General features: G+C 44.1%; 1 protein-coding gene across 4 annotated transcripts in view; it reads left to right on the top strand.

Moving 5' to 3' along the window:
• LOC131203767 (disintegrin and metalloproteinase domain-containing protein 9-like) overlaps positions 1–17,309 on the top strand; it is a 45,511-nt gene that overhangs the window by 14,458 nt on the left and 13,744 nt on the right. For 3 of the 4 annotated variants that reach the window (XM_058194359.1, XM_058194358.1, XM_058194361.1), the window contains 10 exons: positions 816–881; positions 2,323–2,394; positions 5,184–5,353; positions 7,180–7,261; positions 8,932–9,065; positions 11,916–12,087; positions 12,648–12,740; positions 14,318–14,513; positions 15,225–15,330; positions 16,786–16,969. In XM_058194359.1, the coding sequence (XP_058050342.1) occupies positions 816–881; positions 2,323–2,394; positions 5,184–5,353; positions 7,180–7,261; positions 8,932–9,065; positions 11,916–12,087; positions 12,648–12,740; positions 14,318–14,513; positions 15,225–15,330; positions 16,786–16,969 (1,275 nt within the window). The remainder of the gene's footprint in view (positions 1–815; positions 882–2,322; positions 2,395–5,183; positions 5,354–7,179; positions 7,262–8,931; positions 9,066–11,915; positions 12,088–12,647; positions 12,741–14,317; positions 14,514–15,224; positions 15,331–16,785; positions 16,970–17,309) is intronic. The other variant, XM_058194360.1, reaches the window with a different exon arrangement.

Genomic DNA, 17,309 nt, shown 5'->3' with positions numbered 1-17,309 from the left:
CCTCCTCCTCCTCTTCCTCCTTTTCTCTCCTTCTCCTCCTCCTCCTCCTTTTCCTTCTTCTTCCTCTCCTCCTCCTCCTCCTCTTCCCTGCAAAGCCCAGTCCTTTCTAGCACTGATGAGGTTTTATTTATTATTTATTTATTTATTATTTAAATTTGTATACCGCCCTTCTCCCGAAGGACTCAGGGCGGTTCACAGCCAGGTAAAAAATATACAATACACTATAAATACGATTAAAATACAGTTAAAAAACTTATTAAATTGGCCACAATTAAAATTTAAAAATAAAAACCCATTAAAAACCCATAGACTTAAAAAACTAACCCAGTCCAGCGCAGATGAATAAGTGAGTTTTAAGGTTACCTAGTTGGGCAATGAAATGCCTGCAAGAAAACAACCAAGCTCAGAGAGCACCAAGCACCTGAGATACAAATATTCTCCTTTATTAGCAAAGACGTTTATGTCAGTCAGGTATCTGCTTGATCCCAATGTTTGACATTTATGTTTAAAAGGGGCAGAGCAAGTTCCGTTTGCCTCTTCCATTTTGATACCGCTGTTCCCCATCGAATAAAACGGGGTCCTTCTCAAACCGCCATCGTGAGACTCAGAAACATAATTGGCATAGGACGAAACCTAAAGAATATCCTAGACATTGTTATTGGGTTTCAATGCCGTATTAGAAATTCTTATAGCAGCGTTAAAGGAGTATGTTGTGTAGTATGACCCCATTCTGTTTTGAATTTGAGAATCAGGACAGAAATGTTAGTTTATTATGAACCCCTATGGTTTTTTTCTTCTTTTTTCTTTTTTGGTAGAGGAAAAGAAGCGTTCTTCAACAGACAAGATACGTGGAGCTCTTCATTGTCGTAGACAAAGAAAGGGTATGATGCTTGTGGCTATCTATCTCTATCTATCTATCTATCTATCTATCTATCTATCTATCTATCTATCTATCTATCTATCATCTATCTATCTGTTTATATTGCTAATCATCTATCTACCTACCTACCTACCTACCTACCTACCTACCATCTCTCTGTGTGTGTATCTATTGCTAATCATCTATCATCTACCTACCTACCTCCATCTATCTACCTATCTATCTTCTATCATCTCTCTCTCTTTCTCCCTACCTACCTACATCTATCTGTCTGTTTATATTGCTAATCATCTATCTATCTATCTATCTATCTATCTATCTATCTATCTATCTATCTATCTATCTCTATCTATCTACCATCTATCTATCTGTTTATATTGCTAATCATCTATCATCTACTTACCTACCTACCTACCTATCTATATCTATCTATCTATCTATCTATCTATCTATCTATCTATCTATCTATCTATCTATCTATCTATCATCTATCATCTCTCTCTCATCTCTCTCTCTCTCCCTACCTACCTACCATCTATCTGTCTATTTATATTGCTAATCATCTATCTATCTATCTACCTACCTACCTACCTACCATCTCTCTATCTGCTAATTATCTATCATCTACCTACCTCCATCCATCCATCCATCCATCCATCCATCCATCCATCCATCCATCCATCCATCCATCCATCCATCCATCCATCCATCCTATCTATCTATCTATCTATCTATCTATCTATCTATCTATCTATCTATCTATCTATCTATCTATCTATCTATCTATCTATCTATCTATCTATCTATCTATCTATCTATCATCTCTCTCTCATCTCTCTCCCTACCTACCTACCTACCATCTAGCTGTCTATTTATATTGCTAATCATCTATCTATCTATCTATCTATCTATCTATCTATCTATCTATCTACCTACCTACCTACCATCTCTCTATCTGCTAATTATCTATCATCTACCTACCTCCATCCATCCATCCATCCATCCATCCATCTATCCATCCTATCTATCTATCTATCTATCTATCTATCTATCTATCTATCTATCTATCTATCTATCTATCTATCACCTGTCTCTCTATCTGTCTGTATCTATCATCTGTCTGTCTGTCTACCATCTCTCCATCTGTCTGTGTATCTATCTCTAAATCATCCATCCATCCATCCATCCATCCATCCATCACCTCTCTGTCAGTCTAGCTATCTAGCTATCTATTTGATAAAGTTGTTACCAGTTTTTATAAGGTTTTCATTGTCATAAACCAGGTCACACTGTGTCCCTAGGTCAGCAAGGCAGTCACTGGCTATCCTAAACGGGATTAGCTTGCAATCCTACCAAAGTTTTAAGGCCTCTGATAGATCCCTCGGCTGCCACGATGATGTGCGCCCCAACCTCTTTTTTTCCCCCTCTTCTTTTTCTCACAGTACTATTTGCTAGGCCAGAATAAAACGGCGGTCAGAGAAGAGATGGTGCAGCTGGCAAACCTTCTGGATAGTGTAAGTGGAAGAATTTCTCGGCAAATGTGCAGAATGTCAAATCTGTTGTGTGCTGTTCCCAAAACTTTTTCTACTGAGAATAATGCTGATGATAACAGAGGCAAGCAATCCTTGACATATCACCCTTAACTGGGACCGGATCGTCTGTTTCTGAGAATTGCAGTTGTTAATAGCAATAGCAATAACCACTTAGACTTATCTAACGCTTCACAGTGCTTTACAGCCCCCTCTTAAGCTGTTTACAGAGTCACCCTCTTGCCTCCAACAATCTGGGTCCTCATTTGACTCACCTTGGAAGGACGGAAGGCTGAGTCAACCTTGAGCCAGTCAGGATTGAACTGCTGGCTTGGGCAGAGTTAGCCTTCATTACTGCATTCTAATCACTGAAAGGGAGGGAGGGAGGAAGGAAGGAAGGGAGGGAGGAAGGGAGGGAAGGAAGAAAGGAAGGAGGGAAGGAAGGAAGGAAAATAGCAATAGCACTTAGACTTATATACTGCTTCACAGTGCTCTAAAGCCCCCTCTAAGCGGTTTACAGAGTCAGCCTCTTGCCCCCAACAATCTGGGTCCTTATTTTACCCACCTCGGAAGGATGGAAGGCTGAGTCAACCTTGAGCCAGTCAGGATCGAACTGCTGACAGTGGGCAGAGGGAAGGAAGGAAGGAAGGAAGGACAATAGCAATAGCACTTATATACCGCTTCATAGTGCATTACAGCCCTCTCTTAAGCGGTTTATAGAGTCAGCCTCTTGCCCCCAACAATCTGGGTCCTGACCCCAATATACTAATTCAAACCCCTGCCCATAGAAGGAGACCCTATGCCTGTGATGGCGAACCTATGGCACGCTTGCCACAGGTGCCACGCGAAGCCATTTCTGCGGGCGCGCGAGCCGTCGCCCTAGGTCAACTCCACTGCACAAATGTGCTTGCACCTCCTGCCGGCCAGCTGATTTTTGGGTCTCTGCTGTGCATGTGGGAGATGCACACACATGCCCCTGCCAACCCTCCCCACCCAGGAGTCTCCACGCGGCCCGTTTTGGATGCCAGGTAAGTACAAGGTTTGTGTAGAGGCTCTGGGAGGGTGAAAAATGGGTCTCCCAGAAGTCTGGAAAAAGGCCGGAGGCTTCAGGGAGACCTGCTAGGCCCAAAACAGGGCGGGGGTGGGTGGGTCATACATGCATGTGCAGGGGGGTAGTGGAGCATTTGGGGGGGGTCACATGCAGGCGGGTGGGGGCGTGGCGTGCGTGAGGAACATTACATTATGGGTGTGGGCACATGCGCGCATGCTTTTGGAACCCAAGGAAAAAAAGGTTAGCCATCTCTGCCCTACACCATTCCTGACAGATGGCAGTCCAGTCTCTTCTTGGAAACTTCCAGGGATGAAGCTCCCACAACTTCCGAAGGCAACGGTCTGTTCCATTGGTTTGATTGTTCTCACGGTCAGGAAATTCCTCCTCATTTCTAGGTTGAATCTCTCCTTGGTCAGATTCCATCCATTATTCCTTGTCTGGCCTTCGGTTGCTTTGAAAAATAACTTGACCGCCCCCTCATTGTGGCAGCCCCTGAAATATTGAAACAGTCCTTCTCTTCACTAGACTGGCCATGGCCAGTATCCTGCAACCATCCATCGTATGTTTTCGCTTCCAGACCTTTGATCATCTTAGATAAATTCAGATTAACAAGAGTTGGAAGGGACCTTGTAGGTCATCTAGTCCAACCCTCTCACCCAACCAGGAGACCCTACACCATTTCTGACCGATGGCAGTCCAGTCTCTTCTGAAAAGCCTCCAGGAATGAAGCTCCCACAACTTCCAAAGGCAACTTCTGTTCCATGGGTTGATTGTTCTCACTGTCTGAAAATTCCTCCTTATTTCCGGATTCAATTGCTCCTTGACCAGTTTCCATCCATTATTCCTTGTCTGGCCTTTGAGTGCCTTGGAAAACAACTTGAAACCCCCCCCCCCACTCCTCTCTGTGGCAGCCCCTGAAATATTGAAACAGCGCTATCCTGTCTCCCCTGGTCCTTCTCTTCACTAAGCTAGCCATGCCTGTGATCAAGAGTGTTCAGTAGAAATCCACTTGGCTGCTCCTGAACTGTTCAGAGGTGCTGAGATTCATCGGTCCTAGAAAATATGCAATTGAAGAAGATATTATATTGCCAAGGGGGGGGGGAACCCCAACCGTCTGGGTGTATCACTAGGGGCCGAGACGCCTCTTTTTAAAATAACAGTCGGTCTTAACAAAAGGCCATGCTCAACCTCCTCAGCCGGGCCCCTCCCATCTCCTGTTATCTGAGCCAGAGACTGATAGTGAAGAAGAATGGCCTGGCATGCCTCCAGTCCCCAGCCCTGGCACCATGCCCGGACAGACTGAGCAAATAAACCTCCCTCCTACAGCATGTGAGCAAGAAGCCAGCCACGAGCTAGAATTACCGGCAGCTGAGCAAGAGGACAAAACGTGGACAGATCCCTGCTTCCGGAGAATGGAGAGGCGACGTCAGCAAAAGGAAGGGAGGGGCAGGCCTGGATAAGTGCTGAGTCATGGAGCCACACCCCATGGCCTAAAAAAAGGATCTGCTTTTTGGCAATTCCTTGAGTCAGGCAAAGTCTAATCTGGTTGCTGAAGTCACACTTTGGATTCCTGCCTGCCCTGAGAACTCTGACAGGAATTTGGCAAAGCTGCAGAGGCTTCGTGGCCACGCTTGATACAGGCTTCCCAGACCCGGCCGTTGGAGGAGGAGTGGGACACGACACATTAGGTCCTCTGTTCCACCATCTTCTTTGTCCTTTCCAGATGTACATCATGCTCAACATCCGCATCGTGTTGGTCGGCCTGGAGATCTGGACTTTTGAAAACAAGATCCGAATGGAAGGAGCCGCCGGAGACGTCCTTGCCAATTTTGTGCAGTGGAGGGAGCGGGATCTGGTTCCGCGCCGGCGGCACGACAGCGCCCAGCTTGTTCTGTAAGATCTGGGCACCCCACCCTTCTACTGGGCAAGGAGGCCACCCACTCTGTCTGCACCAAAGCCCTGCAGGTAGCCCACGACTTAACAACCACAATTCGGGCCAGGATGTCCGTTGTTAAGCAAGGGCTGTGGCTATGCGAGTCACGGCCAATTTTACGGCCTTCATTGCCGCGGCTGCTAACCAAATTACTCCAGCTGTTGGTAAGCGAATCTGGCTCCCCCTCCTCAGCTGGAAAGATCGCGTAAATGGCGATCACGTGACCATGGGACTTTGCAACCACCATAAAGAGTTGCCCGTGGTCCAAGGGTCCGCATTTTGACCATGTGACCATGGAGAAGCTACGACGGTTGTTAAGTTGGGAGGGCTGGTTCTAAGTCACTTTTTTCGGTGCTCTTACAACTTGGAATGGTCGCGAACTGAATGGTTTAAGTGGAGGACTACCTATTCCTGTAGACAGATGCCCTTGGCAACGACCTGCCAGTCCCTCTAATCGAGAGATTCCAACTTTGGCAACTTTTAAGACTTGTGGACTTCAGCTCCCAGAATTCCCCAGCCAACCATCCTTAAGTAGAATAGAACAGAATGAGTAGAGTAGAGTAGAACAGAACAGAACAGGAGTAGGAGTAGGAGTAGAATAGAATAGAATAGAATGAATAGAGTAGAACAACAGAACAGGAGTAGGAGTAGAATAGAATAGAATGAGTAGAGTAGAACAGAACAGAACAGGAGTAGGAGTAGGAGTAGAATATAATAGAATGAGTAGAATAGAACAGAACAGAACAGGAGTAGGAGTAGGAATAGAATGGAATGGAATAGAATAGAATAGAATAGAATAGAATAGAATGAGTAGAGTAGAACAACAGAACAGAACAGGAGTAGGAGTAGAATAGAATAGAATGAGTAGAGTAGAACAGAACAGAACAGGAGTAGGAGTAGGAGTAGAATAGAATAGAATGAGTAGAACAGAACAGGAGTAGGAGTAGGAATAGAATAGAATGAGTAGAATAGAACAGAACAGAACAGGAGTAGGAGTAGGAATAGAATGGAATGGAATAGAATAGAATAGAATAAGATAGAATAAGAGTTAGAGTAGAGTAGAGTAGAGTAGAATAGATTAGAATAGATTAGAATAGAATAGAATAGAATAGAATAGAATAGAATAGAATAGAATAGAGATCTCTTGGCTGGCACTAACAGCCAAGAGAGTTTAAGTCTGTAGCAATTCTCAGTCATCCAGGTCATGGTTATGGCAAAGTTGTTTTTTTCAGGAGGCAACTGGACTTTTTTCTTTTTTCTTTTGAAGACGTTTCGCTTCTCATCCAAGAAGCTTCTTCAGCTCTGACCGGATGGTGGGGAAATGGAAGGATTGATTGCAGACAGCTGGTCATTTGCATCCTTTTAGAGGGTCACATGGAGGTTTATCTGTGTCCTCAGTGTTCTTCTTTTATATGGACATAAATCCTTCCGTTCCCCACCATCCGGTCAGAGCTGAAGAAGCTTCTTGGATGAGAAGCGAAACGTCTTCAAAAGAAAAAAAAACCAGGAAGTCCAGTTGCTTCCTGAAAAAAAGCCCCTTTGGGAGGGCCAAGAGACTTAACACCTTAGGAGGCAAACCTTCTTCCTTTGGTCAGAATGGATGTGGAAGACGGATGCGTTTTGCTTTTGGGTTAGTAAGAAAAGAGCTGCAGATGATGCAATAATTACGGATTGCCAACATTATCGCATGGGGTTATAAACGGACGATAGCTTACTCTCAGACAAAAGCAATTCTTAATGCTCAACTGTCGTTAACAAATGTGGGTTATTTTCCTCTCTACTATAGGAGGAAGGATTTTGGTGGCACAGCTGGAATGGCTTATGTGGGCACTGTATGCTCCAAAAGTCACGCTGGAGGCATTAATGTGGTAAGCTGCTATTAACTGCACCTCTGTTAAGTTAAAGTTAAAGTTACAACTTTTAGGACTGTGACAGAAAGGGCAACACCAGCATTTGCCACCAGCAAGAATAGAATAGAATAGAATTTTATTGGCCAAGTGTGATTGGACACACAATTTGTTTTGGTGCATAGGCTCTCAGTGTACATAAAAGAAAAAGAAAAAATTAAAAAAATACATCAAAGGTACAACATTTACAATACAAATGATGGTCATAGGTTGCAATTTAACCCTTAATGATAGCAACAAAAAGTTACAGTCATACAGTCATAAGTGGAAAGAGATTGGTGATGAAAACGATGAGAAGATTAATAGTTGTGTAGATTTAGTAAAACTATTTTACAGAATGGCAAACATGTTCCAAAATATGTCGTCAGAGTGCTGGATCGCATTACCAGGATCACATTACTATATGTGGTGGACCTGTCCAACAACAGTAACAACAACAAAATATTGGTCAAAGATAAAAAAGATGGTTAGAAGAGATGGCAGCACAACAAATAGATCTAAAACCAGAATAAAATAGAATTTTTTATTGGCCAAGTGTGATTGGACACACAAGGAATTTGTCTTTGGTGCATAGGCTCTCAGTGTACATAAAAGAAAACATACCTTCATCAAGGTACAACACTTAATGATAATCCTAAATTACAAATTTAACACTTAATGATACAACACTTAATGATACTCATAGCCTGCAATTAAGCAATCAGGAAACAATCAATTACAGTATAAATCGTAAGGATACAAGCAGCAAAGTTACAGTCATACAGTCATAAGTGGAAGGAGATGGGTGATGGGAACGATGAGAAGATTAATAGTAGTGCAGATTTAGTAAATAGTTTGACAGTGTTGAGGGAATTATTTGTTTAGCAGAGTGATGGCATTCGGGGAAAAACTGTCCTTGTGTCTAGCTGTTCTGGTGTGCAGTGCTCTATATTGTCGTTTTGAGGGTAGGAGTTGGAACAGTTTATGTCCAGGATGTGAGGGGTCTGTAAATATTTTCACAGCCCTCTTTTTGATTCGTGCAGTATACAGGTCCTCAATGCTGGTGGACCACAACACTTAGGGACCTCTTAAGAAACATGAAAGGTCCACAGTAGACAGTTTACGGTAAAAGCTATGGGGATTAGAGAGACTAGCAACAGGATCGGATAGAGTGTTCCAGACATTTACAGAAGTCTGTTACAGAAGTCATATTTCCTACAATCAAGATTAGAGCGAATTGCATTGAGTTTGAATCTATTGATAGCCCTTGTGTTATTATGGTTGAAATTAAAGTACTCATTTACAGGTAGGACGTTTTGGTAAATAATCTTACGAACTAAGCATTAGGTCAGAACGGAGACGGCGTAGTTCGAGGCGATCCAGACCTAAAATTTCAAGCCTGGTGGTATAGGGCAGGGGTCTCCAACCTTGGCAACTTTAAGACTTGTGGACTTCAAGTTGTAGTCCACAAGTCTTCAAGTTGCCAAGGATGGAGATCCCTGGTATAGGGAATTTTATTTCGAGCAGAAGATTTGAGTACTCTTCTAGTAAAATATCTCTGGACCCTCTGTAGTCTTGCGTAGTACTGTTGGTGCACAAATCTCCTGACAAAGGAATCCATGCCGTCTTCTTTGTCCTGCGATATTTCGTAGTTTGGACCCACCAGCGTGCAGGCGTTTGCATCCATTGTCGCTCATGAGCTTGGCCACAACCTGGGCATGAACCATGATGACGATAGAAACTGTCACTGTGAAACGGGGAACTGTATTATGAACTCTGGAGCATCGTAAGTAACTCCCAGTTCTATTTTCCAAAAGGCATTTTTGACACCTGGCGGTCAGGGGTGAGTTCTACTTGCCTTTACTACTAGTTCGCATCGTGCCCGTGCGTGATGAAAAATGGGCCTACCGCAAGTTCGGGAGGGCCTCCAGAGCCTGGGGAGGCTGTTTTCGCCTTCCCGGATGCTCAAGGAAGGTCTCCGGAGCCCTGGAAGGGCAAAAATGCCCCCGCCATGGTGAAGGAGGCCAACTAGGCCACGCCCACCAAGGCCATGCCAGGCAGAGAACCCCTTGCTAACTTTTTTTTAATATATAAAAAAAGTTTTATTTTTACATTCATGTCTAATAACATATTTAATATACAGTCATATACAATTAATCGGGCTTGCCCGGTCACCACCCACTTCCTTTAACTCTCTTCCCTTCTTCTACCTTCCACAACCTTCCTCCCCTTCTCTTATCTACATCCTCTCCTTCCTCTCCCCTACTCCTTTCTTCTCCCTCTTCTATCCCTCTTTCTTTCTTTCCTCTTTCCCCTTCCTCCTCCTTATCCCCTCTTCCTCCTCTTCTCTTTCCTACCTCCTTCTCTCTTCTCTTTTCTCCCTTCCCATCATTCTGAAATGGTAGCCGGGCAGGCCCGACCTTATGTTAATTATACATCTTCAATCATCCCTGCACATTAACCATCAATCCATTTTCTGCCCTCGTCCCCCCCCTTTGTTACCCTCCCCCTTACCCCCCCTCCCCCCCCCCGAGACTTCCCAGAACAAAATGCAGGGTATCAAAACTAACAATCATAATCCAAAATAGATCTTAAATTATAATCTCTAGTCACTCCACCCATCATCACACTCTCAATTCCCCTCTCCTTTAAACATATATCTAATACAAAACAATTTATTTATTTTATTTATTTATTTATTTTGTCACAACAGTATATATAAGCATAAGCATGAAAGTAACTATATAATATATAAGCATATATATATAAGCATAAGCATGCAATAACTATATTAATTGGATATAATGAAAGAAAACAATAGGGCAGGAACGGTAGGCACATTTGTGCTCTTATGCACGCCCCTTACGGACCTCTTAGGATGGGGTGAGGTCAATAGTAGACAGTTTTTGGGTAAAGCTTTGGGGATTTTGAGAAGAGACCAGAGTCAAGTAGTGTGTTCCATTAACAACTCTGTTACAGAAGTCATATTTTCTGCAATCAAGATTGAAGCGGTTAACATTAAGTTTAAATCTATTGTTTGCTCTTGTATTGTTGTGATTGAAGCTGAAGTAGTCTTTTGCAGGAAGGACATTGCAATAGATGATTCTATGAGTTAAACATAATTTACTCATATTTTTTGTCTGATACTTATTTTGAATATAATCAATCCACATTTTCCATTCTGAAATGTATTCCCTTGCTAAAATGTTTGAGGCCCACCCCTGCGTTCAGGGTCAGTAATTAACTCCCTTCCTAGAAAAAGATTATAGAATAAAATGGGGAAAGAGAGAAATGAGTGTTAAAGTATCTATGTTGAAAAATAATTATTTTTTCTTTTGTTTTTAAGAATATGTAAGAGAATTAAAATGATTAGTGATAAACTTTCAAGGGAACAGTTGAATACAATGAGGGAAATTATTGGGAGAAAGTACCTCTTTTAACTTTAGTTTATTTTTTATTTTTTATTTTTTCGTTATTTTTTATTGAGAATTGATTATATGGAAACTTTTTAAGCACGTGTTATTTAGAGGCAGATGAAGATAAAAAGAGGGAATAGTCTTTGTGATTTCGGGACTACTCCTAAGTAAGATGGAAATGTCTATGTGATTGCAAGGCAGCTTTAAGAAAGGGATTTTAGATGGTCTGACCTCTGATTAAAAGCAATATAGACATATGTTTAGATTTGTGAAATTCAATAGAATTATTAGAATAGGGAATAGAATAGAATAGAATAGAATAGAATAGAATAGAATAGAATAGAGTAGAGTAGAATTTATTGGCCAAGTGTGATTGGACACACAAGGAATTTGTCTTGGTGCATATGCTCTCAGTGTACATAAAAGAAGATACGTTCATCAAGGTACAACATTTACAACACAATTGATGGTCAATATATCAATATAAATCATAAGGATTGCCAGCAACAAAATTACAGTCATACAGTCATAAGTGGAAAGAGATTGGTGATGGGAACGATGAGATTAATAGTAGTGCAGATTTAGTAAATAGTTTGACAGTGTTGAGGGAATTATTTGTTTAGCAGAGTGATGGCCTTCGGGAAAAAACTGTCCTTGTGTCTAGTTGTTGTGGTGTGCAATGCTCTATAGCATCGTTTTGAGGGTAGGAGTTGAAACAGTTTATGTCCTGGATGTGAGGGATCTGTAAATATTAATGATGTTTTGGGGAATTAAAAATAGGGGGACTAGACTTCATTTAAACATTGATTTCAGAATGGGACGGAATAGAATTTTTTAATTAGATATGTGCAAATAACAATTAATTTCAAGAAGGAGAATTAAATATATTGTATGGAATATAATGGGTGTGTGTGTGTGTGTGTGAAATTTGAAATATGTTTAAGGATGTACCTGACTGATAACCTGTTCACAATGATTTTCTTTTTATTATTATGTTTATAAAAAAATAAAAAACTTTTTGTAAAAAAAAAAGAAAAAGAAATTAACTCCCTTCCTGATGCGTCAGGAATGAGGGGCCATTCTCCCTTGTGCAGGCTTCCGAAGAAGAGTCGGAAGAGTGGTCCAAGGAAGACATCACACATTCTGTTGACCGATCAGGCTTAACTGAAACATACCCCTCTCTGCAAAATTTATATTTTGAAATATACCCCTCTCTGCAGAGGTGCCAGGAATTTCAGTGCGTGCAGCGAGGAAGACTTTGAAAAGCTAACCCTGAACAAGGGCGGAAGCTGCCTTCTCAACATCCCCAGGCCTGAGGAAACCTACAGCATCCCGTACTGCGGCAATAAGCTTGTGAATGCAGGAGAAGAGTGTGACTGTGGGTCAGTGGAGGTAAGTAACACACGTAACCTCTAGCCGATTCAGACCGGTTTGCCTGAACCGGTAATGAAAATCAGCTCTATACCATCCTATTTAGGCACATTTTTGAGGCCGGGCGCATGCAGTGAAAGGCAGGCGCGCGCACGAACCGGGCGCATGTGGACATGAAGCGAGCATGCGTGCGCGGCGAATGAGTAGTAACATAATGCGAAACCCCACCGCTGCATGTAAAGATACCTTTGTTTCCAGGGCCAGTTTGAGCTTCCAACCCGTTTGAAAGGTGAATAAAATTTCAAGAAGGCAAGAGGAAAAAATTGGAAATTGCCCATAGACAGTGATATGCGCTTTTAAGACTTAATGTTTGCCCTGAAGAACTGGTTAAGGGTGGAGGTATGAGGATACAAGCGCTCCCCAAAAACGTTGAGTTGAGGCCAGGGTAAAAGTGAAAAGTCATTTGCACGTGGATCTACCTGTCTCCAGCATAAAAATCAGACTTTCACCTGTTGGTAAAGAGACGGGGCTGAAAATGCCTGCAGGTGTGTTACCTTCGTCTCTGTGTTGGTCTCTTTCAGGAGTGTAAATCTGATCCCTGCTGTGAGGCAGGAACTTGCAGGCTACACTCAGGATCCAGCTGCGGCTACGGCGATTGCTGTAAAGATTGTCAGGTAAGAAAGTTTCTCTTCTCTTCTCTTCTCTTATTATTCTAGTTTGTTCTGTTCTATTATTCTGTTCCGTTCTGTTCTTGTTTTGTTCTGTTATATTTTGTTCCTGTTCCTATTCTATTCTATTCTAGTCTAGTTATTCCATATTTATTATTCTAGTCTAGTCTAGTCTAGTCTAGTCTAGTCTAGTCTAGTCTAGTCTAGTCCAGTCCAGTCCAGTCCAGTCCAGTCCAGTCCAGTCCATTCCGTATTTATTATCCTATCCTATCCCATCCCATCCCATCCCATCCCATCCCATCCCATCCCATCCCATCCCATCCCATTCTATTCTATTCTAGACTAGTCTAATCAAGTCTAGTCTAGTCTAGTTATTCCATATTTATTATTCTATTCTATTCTATTCTATTCTATTCTATTCTAGTCTAGTCTAGTCTAGTCTAGTCCAGTCCAGTCCAGTCCAGTCCAGTCCAGTCCATTCCGTATTTATTATCCTATCCTATCCTATCCCATCCCATCCCATCCCATCCCATCCCATCCCATCCCATCCCATCCCATCCCATTCCATTCTATTCTAGACTAGTCTAATCAAGTCTAGTCTAGTCTAGTTATTCCATATTTATTATTCTATTCTATTCTATTCTATTCTATTCTATTCTATTCTATTCTATTCTATTCTAGTCTAGTCTAGTCCAGTCCAGTCCAGTCCAGTCCAGTCCAGTCCAGTCCAGTCCAGTCCAGTCCAGTCCAGTCCATTCCGTATTTATTATCCTATCCTATCCTATCCTATCCTATCCTATCCTATCCTATCCTATCCTATCCTATCCTATCCTATCCTATCCCATCCCATCCCATCCCATCCCATCCCATCCCATCCCATCCCATCCCATCCCATCCCATCCCATTCCATTCAATTCTATTCTAGACTAGTCTAATCAAGTCTAGTCTAGTCTAGTTATTCCATATTTATTATTCTATTCTATTCTATTCTATTCTATTCTATTCTATTCTATTCTATTCTATTCTATTCTAGTCTAGTCTAGTCTAGTCTAGTCTAGTCTAGTCTAGTCTAGTCTAGTCCAGTCCAGTCCAGTCCAGTCCAGTCCAGTCCAGTCCAGTCCATTCCATTCCATTCCATATTTATTATCCTATCCTATCCCATCCCATCCCATCCCATCCCATCCCATCCCATCCCATCCCATCCATCCCATCCCATCCCATCCCATCCCATCCCATCCCATCCCATCCCATCCCATCCCATCCCATCCCATCCCATCCCATCCCATTGTATTGTATTCTATTCTATTCTATTCTTCTGTTCTGTTCTGTTCTATTTTGTTCTTGTTCTTGTTCCTATTCTGTTCTGTTCTGTTCTGTTCTATTCTATTCTTTATTCCTCCTAGTCCCTGTTCCTGTCCTGTCCAATCTGATTCCTATCCTCTTCCCTGATAAATGCTGAACACAGAATGCTCGGAACTGCCGTTCCACTCTATCTGGAAGGCACTGGGGCAAACTTCGATCCATTTCCTTATGGATCCACAAACGTCGACCGTGGCCCCTTTTCCCTTCTTCTCTCTCCCCAGTATCTTTCCAAGGGCACTGTGTGCCGTGAGAGGGCCAGCGAGTGCGACCTCCCTGAGTACTGCAACGGGTCTTCGGCCTTCTGCCCGCTGGATGTCACCATTCAGAACGGGCACCCTTGCCACCAAGACAAGGCCTACTGCTACGATGGAGTTTGCCAGGATTATGAGTTACAGTGCCAGGATATCTTTGGACCACGTAAGGGAAATGTGTGGGTTGAGCCAAAACCGCCAGATCATTTTGGCATTCGGCAGAGACGTGTTATTGCTTGAAGCCTGGAGTAATCTGATTACCGTATTTTTCAGACTATAAGACGCACCGGAGTATAAGACGCATCAAGATTTTGAAGAGGAAAACAAGAAAAAAATAGTTTTTGCCCTCCCCGGCCCCCAGGACCACTCTGCAGGCCTCTCAAACCCTCTGTGTGTCCCGTTTTTGTGAAAAACGGCCTGGGTTTTTTTTTGCAAAAATGGGATGCTCAGAGGGTTTGGGAGGCCTGCAGAGTGCTCCTGGGGGCTGGGGAGGGCAAAAACGTGATGCATGGGGAGTTTGGGAGGCCAAAAATGGCTGTATTCAGTGTAGAAGACTCACCAATATTTCCACCCTCTTTTTTTGTGGGGGAAGTGTGTCTTATACTCAGAAAAGTACGATAAGTGCTGCTAATCGGGTTATACCAATTTAACAACTGTGGCAAGGAAGGACATAAAACGGAACAAAATTCATTTAACAACTGTCTCAATAACAGAAATCTGGGCTCAATTGTGATTGTAAGTCGAGGACTATCTGTATCTCATGCTGGAAAGGTGGGGGGGGGAACACGCTCCTGTTTGGGGCATTGGAAGGTAAGACGGGGAGGGTGCAAGGTGAGCTTTGGATTGCTAACCTTGCTTCCCAATGTGTCTCTTGCAGAAGCAAAGGTTGCCCCCAAAATTTGTTTCTCGGATGTGAATTCCAAAGGGGATCGGTTTGGAAACTGCGGATATCAGAACCGCGAATACAAGAAATGTTCAAGCTGGTAAGAAAGCAGTTTGGGAGATTTTCTCCAGACTTGATGTAACTATTTCTTAGAAGGGGAAGTCCAGGGTTGCAGTTGTGGCAAGGTGGGATGGCCTGTGACCATTTGTCACGGCCAACTCACCATGGCCAACTCGCCATGGCCAACTTGCTGTGGCCAGCTCACCATGGGCAACTTGCCATGGCTAATTCATCATGGCCAACTTGCCGCAGCCAACTCACCATGGCCAGCTTGCCGTGGCCAACTCTCCATGGCCAACTTGCCGTGGCTAACTCACCGTGGCCAACTTGCCATGGCTAACTCACTATGACCAACTTGCCGTGGCCAACTCACCATGGCCAACTTGCCGCGGCCAACTCACCATGGCCAACTTGCCGCGGCCAACTCACCATGGCCAACTTGCCGCGGCCAACTCACCATGGCCAACTCACTGCGGCCAACTCACCATGGCCAACTTGCCGCGGCCAACTCACCATGGCCAACTCGCCGCGGCCAACTCACCATGGCCAACTCACCGCGGCCAACTCACCATGGCCAACTTGCCGCGGCCAACTCACCATGGCCAACTTGCCGCGGCCAACTTCACCTCACAATCAGGTGACTTGTTAGTTCGATCCTAGGTAGAGGCAGATATTTCTCTCTCTGGGCACAATGAGAATATATCTGCTGAACAAAACTCTGCATTGGTGACAGGAAGGGCATCTGGCCAGTAAACATTCAGCTCCATTCAGTTGCCCAGACTCCACCCTGCAAGAGATTATGGGGTCTTTAAATGATGATTCCTGGATAGTTTCCTATCGAGGATCTGTTGGGTGGTCCTTAAATTCCCACCAGGCTTCCTGGCCCATCTCCTTGTGTTAGGTCTTGGTTTTTCATACAATGATTGAGTCTGTCTTCCTGGGAGCATCAGTATAATTTTTATTGGAATATCAATAGCAAACCAAGCCCACAAGCAAAACAGAAGGGATATTGACTCTCCAAATATGGTGCAGGCCGTTTGTTGTGGCCTGTCGGCCCCTCCAGCAGCCAAATCAGAGGAGAAGGAGGAGGTGTGGGAGTCGGGGTCAGCATCAAGGCCACCTGAGAGCTCAGAGGTGGAAGAGGGAATGGAGCTGGCAGAGAGAGAGAGAGAGAGAGAGAGAGAGAGACGGAGCCTGGGCCGTCTTTCAGCCCTCAGATGGAGAGTCAACAGCCACCAGGTCTGGAGGTGGCTGATGAGGAAGAGGAAGAACAGCTGGGTCCAGTGCCTGATGTGTGGATGCACAGAAGGCAGAGGAGAGGAGAGCAGTGGAAATCTATGGGCCGGTCCTTGGGAGAGAAGAGGCACAGCTGCTAGCGAAGCCCCACCCTAGCTCTGGGGATAAGTAAAGAGATCATTGAGTTAACCGCAGAGGGTTTGTCGTGTTTGAGAGCCGGGTCAGAACACCATTGCAGTGACGACACTTGTCTTGTCAGGAATGCCATGTGCGGAAAGCTGCAGTGTGAGAATGTGGAAACCTTGCCGGTTTTCCGGATCAAGCCTGCCATTATCCGAACTCCCATCAAAGACAAGACCTGTTGGGGTGTTGACTTCCAGCTAGGATCAGACGTGCCGGATCCTGGGATGGTGAATGAAGGCACCAAGTGTGCACCTGGAAAGGTATGTTAAGCTCGCGTGGGCCACCTCAAAGCCCCGAGGGTGAGTTGATTTCTCCAGAGCAGGGGTGGGGAACATGGCTGGCTCAGGAATTCTGGGAGTTGAAGTTCACTGATCATAAAAGGGCCATAGTTCCCCACCTCTGTGTTGTGTCTGCGCCCCCCGAGCTGGGCCCCTGCCAGAAAGTGACTTGGAAAGTGAGGGGGAAGGGCCATCAGGACTTAACCTCGGGAGCACCGGCTTCCCTGGCTCAGCTCCAGGAGCCAGAGGCAGGCCAGGTGGAAGAGATAACGAGGCCTCGGTCCCCTGACTCTTTCCCCCCCTTCAGACCTAGCTGATAGCA

Source organism: Ahaetulla prasina, chromosome 9 (assembly GCF_028640845.1).
Source record: "Ahaetulla prasina isolate Xishuangbanna chromosome 9, ASM2864084v1, whole genome shotgun sequence".
Taxonomy (NCBI): Eukaryota; Metazoa; Chordata; class Lepidosauria; order Squamata; family Colubridae; genus Ahaetulla; species Ahaetulla prasina.
The sequence above is the reverse complement of the archived record's forward strand: the minus strand, read 5'-3'. Positions and strand labels throughout refer to the sequence as shown.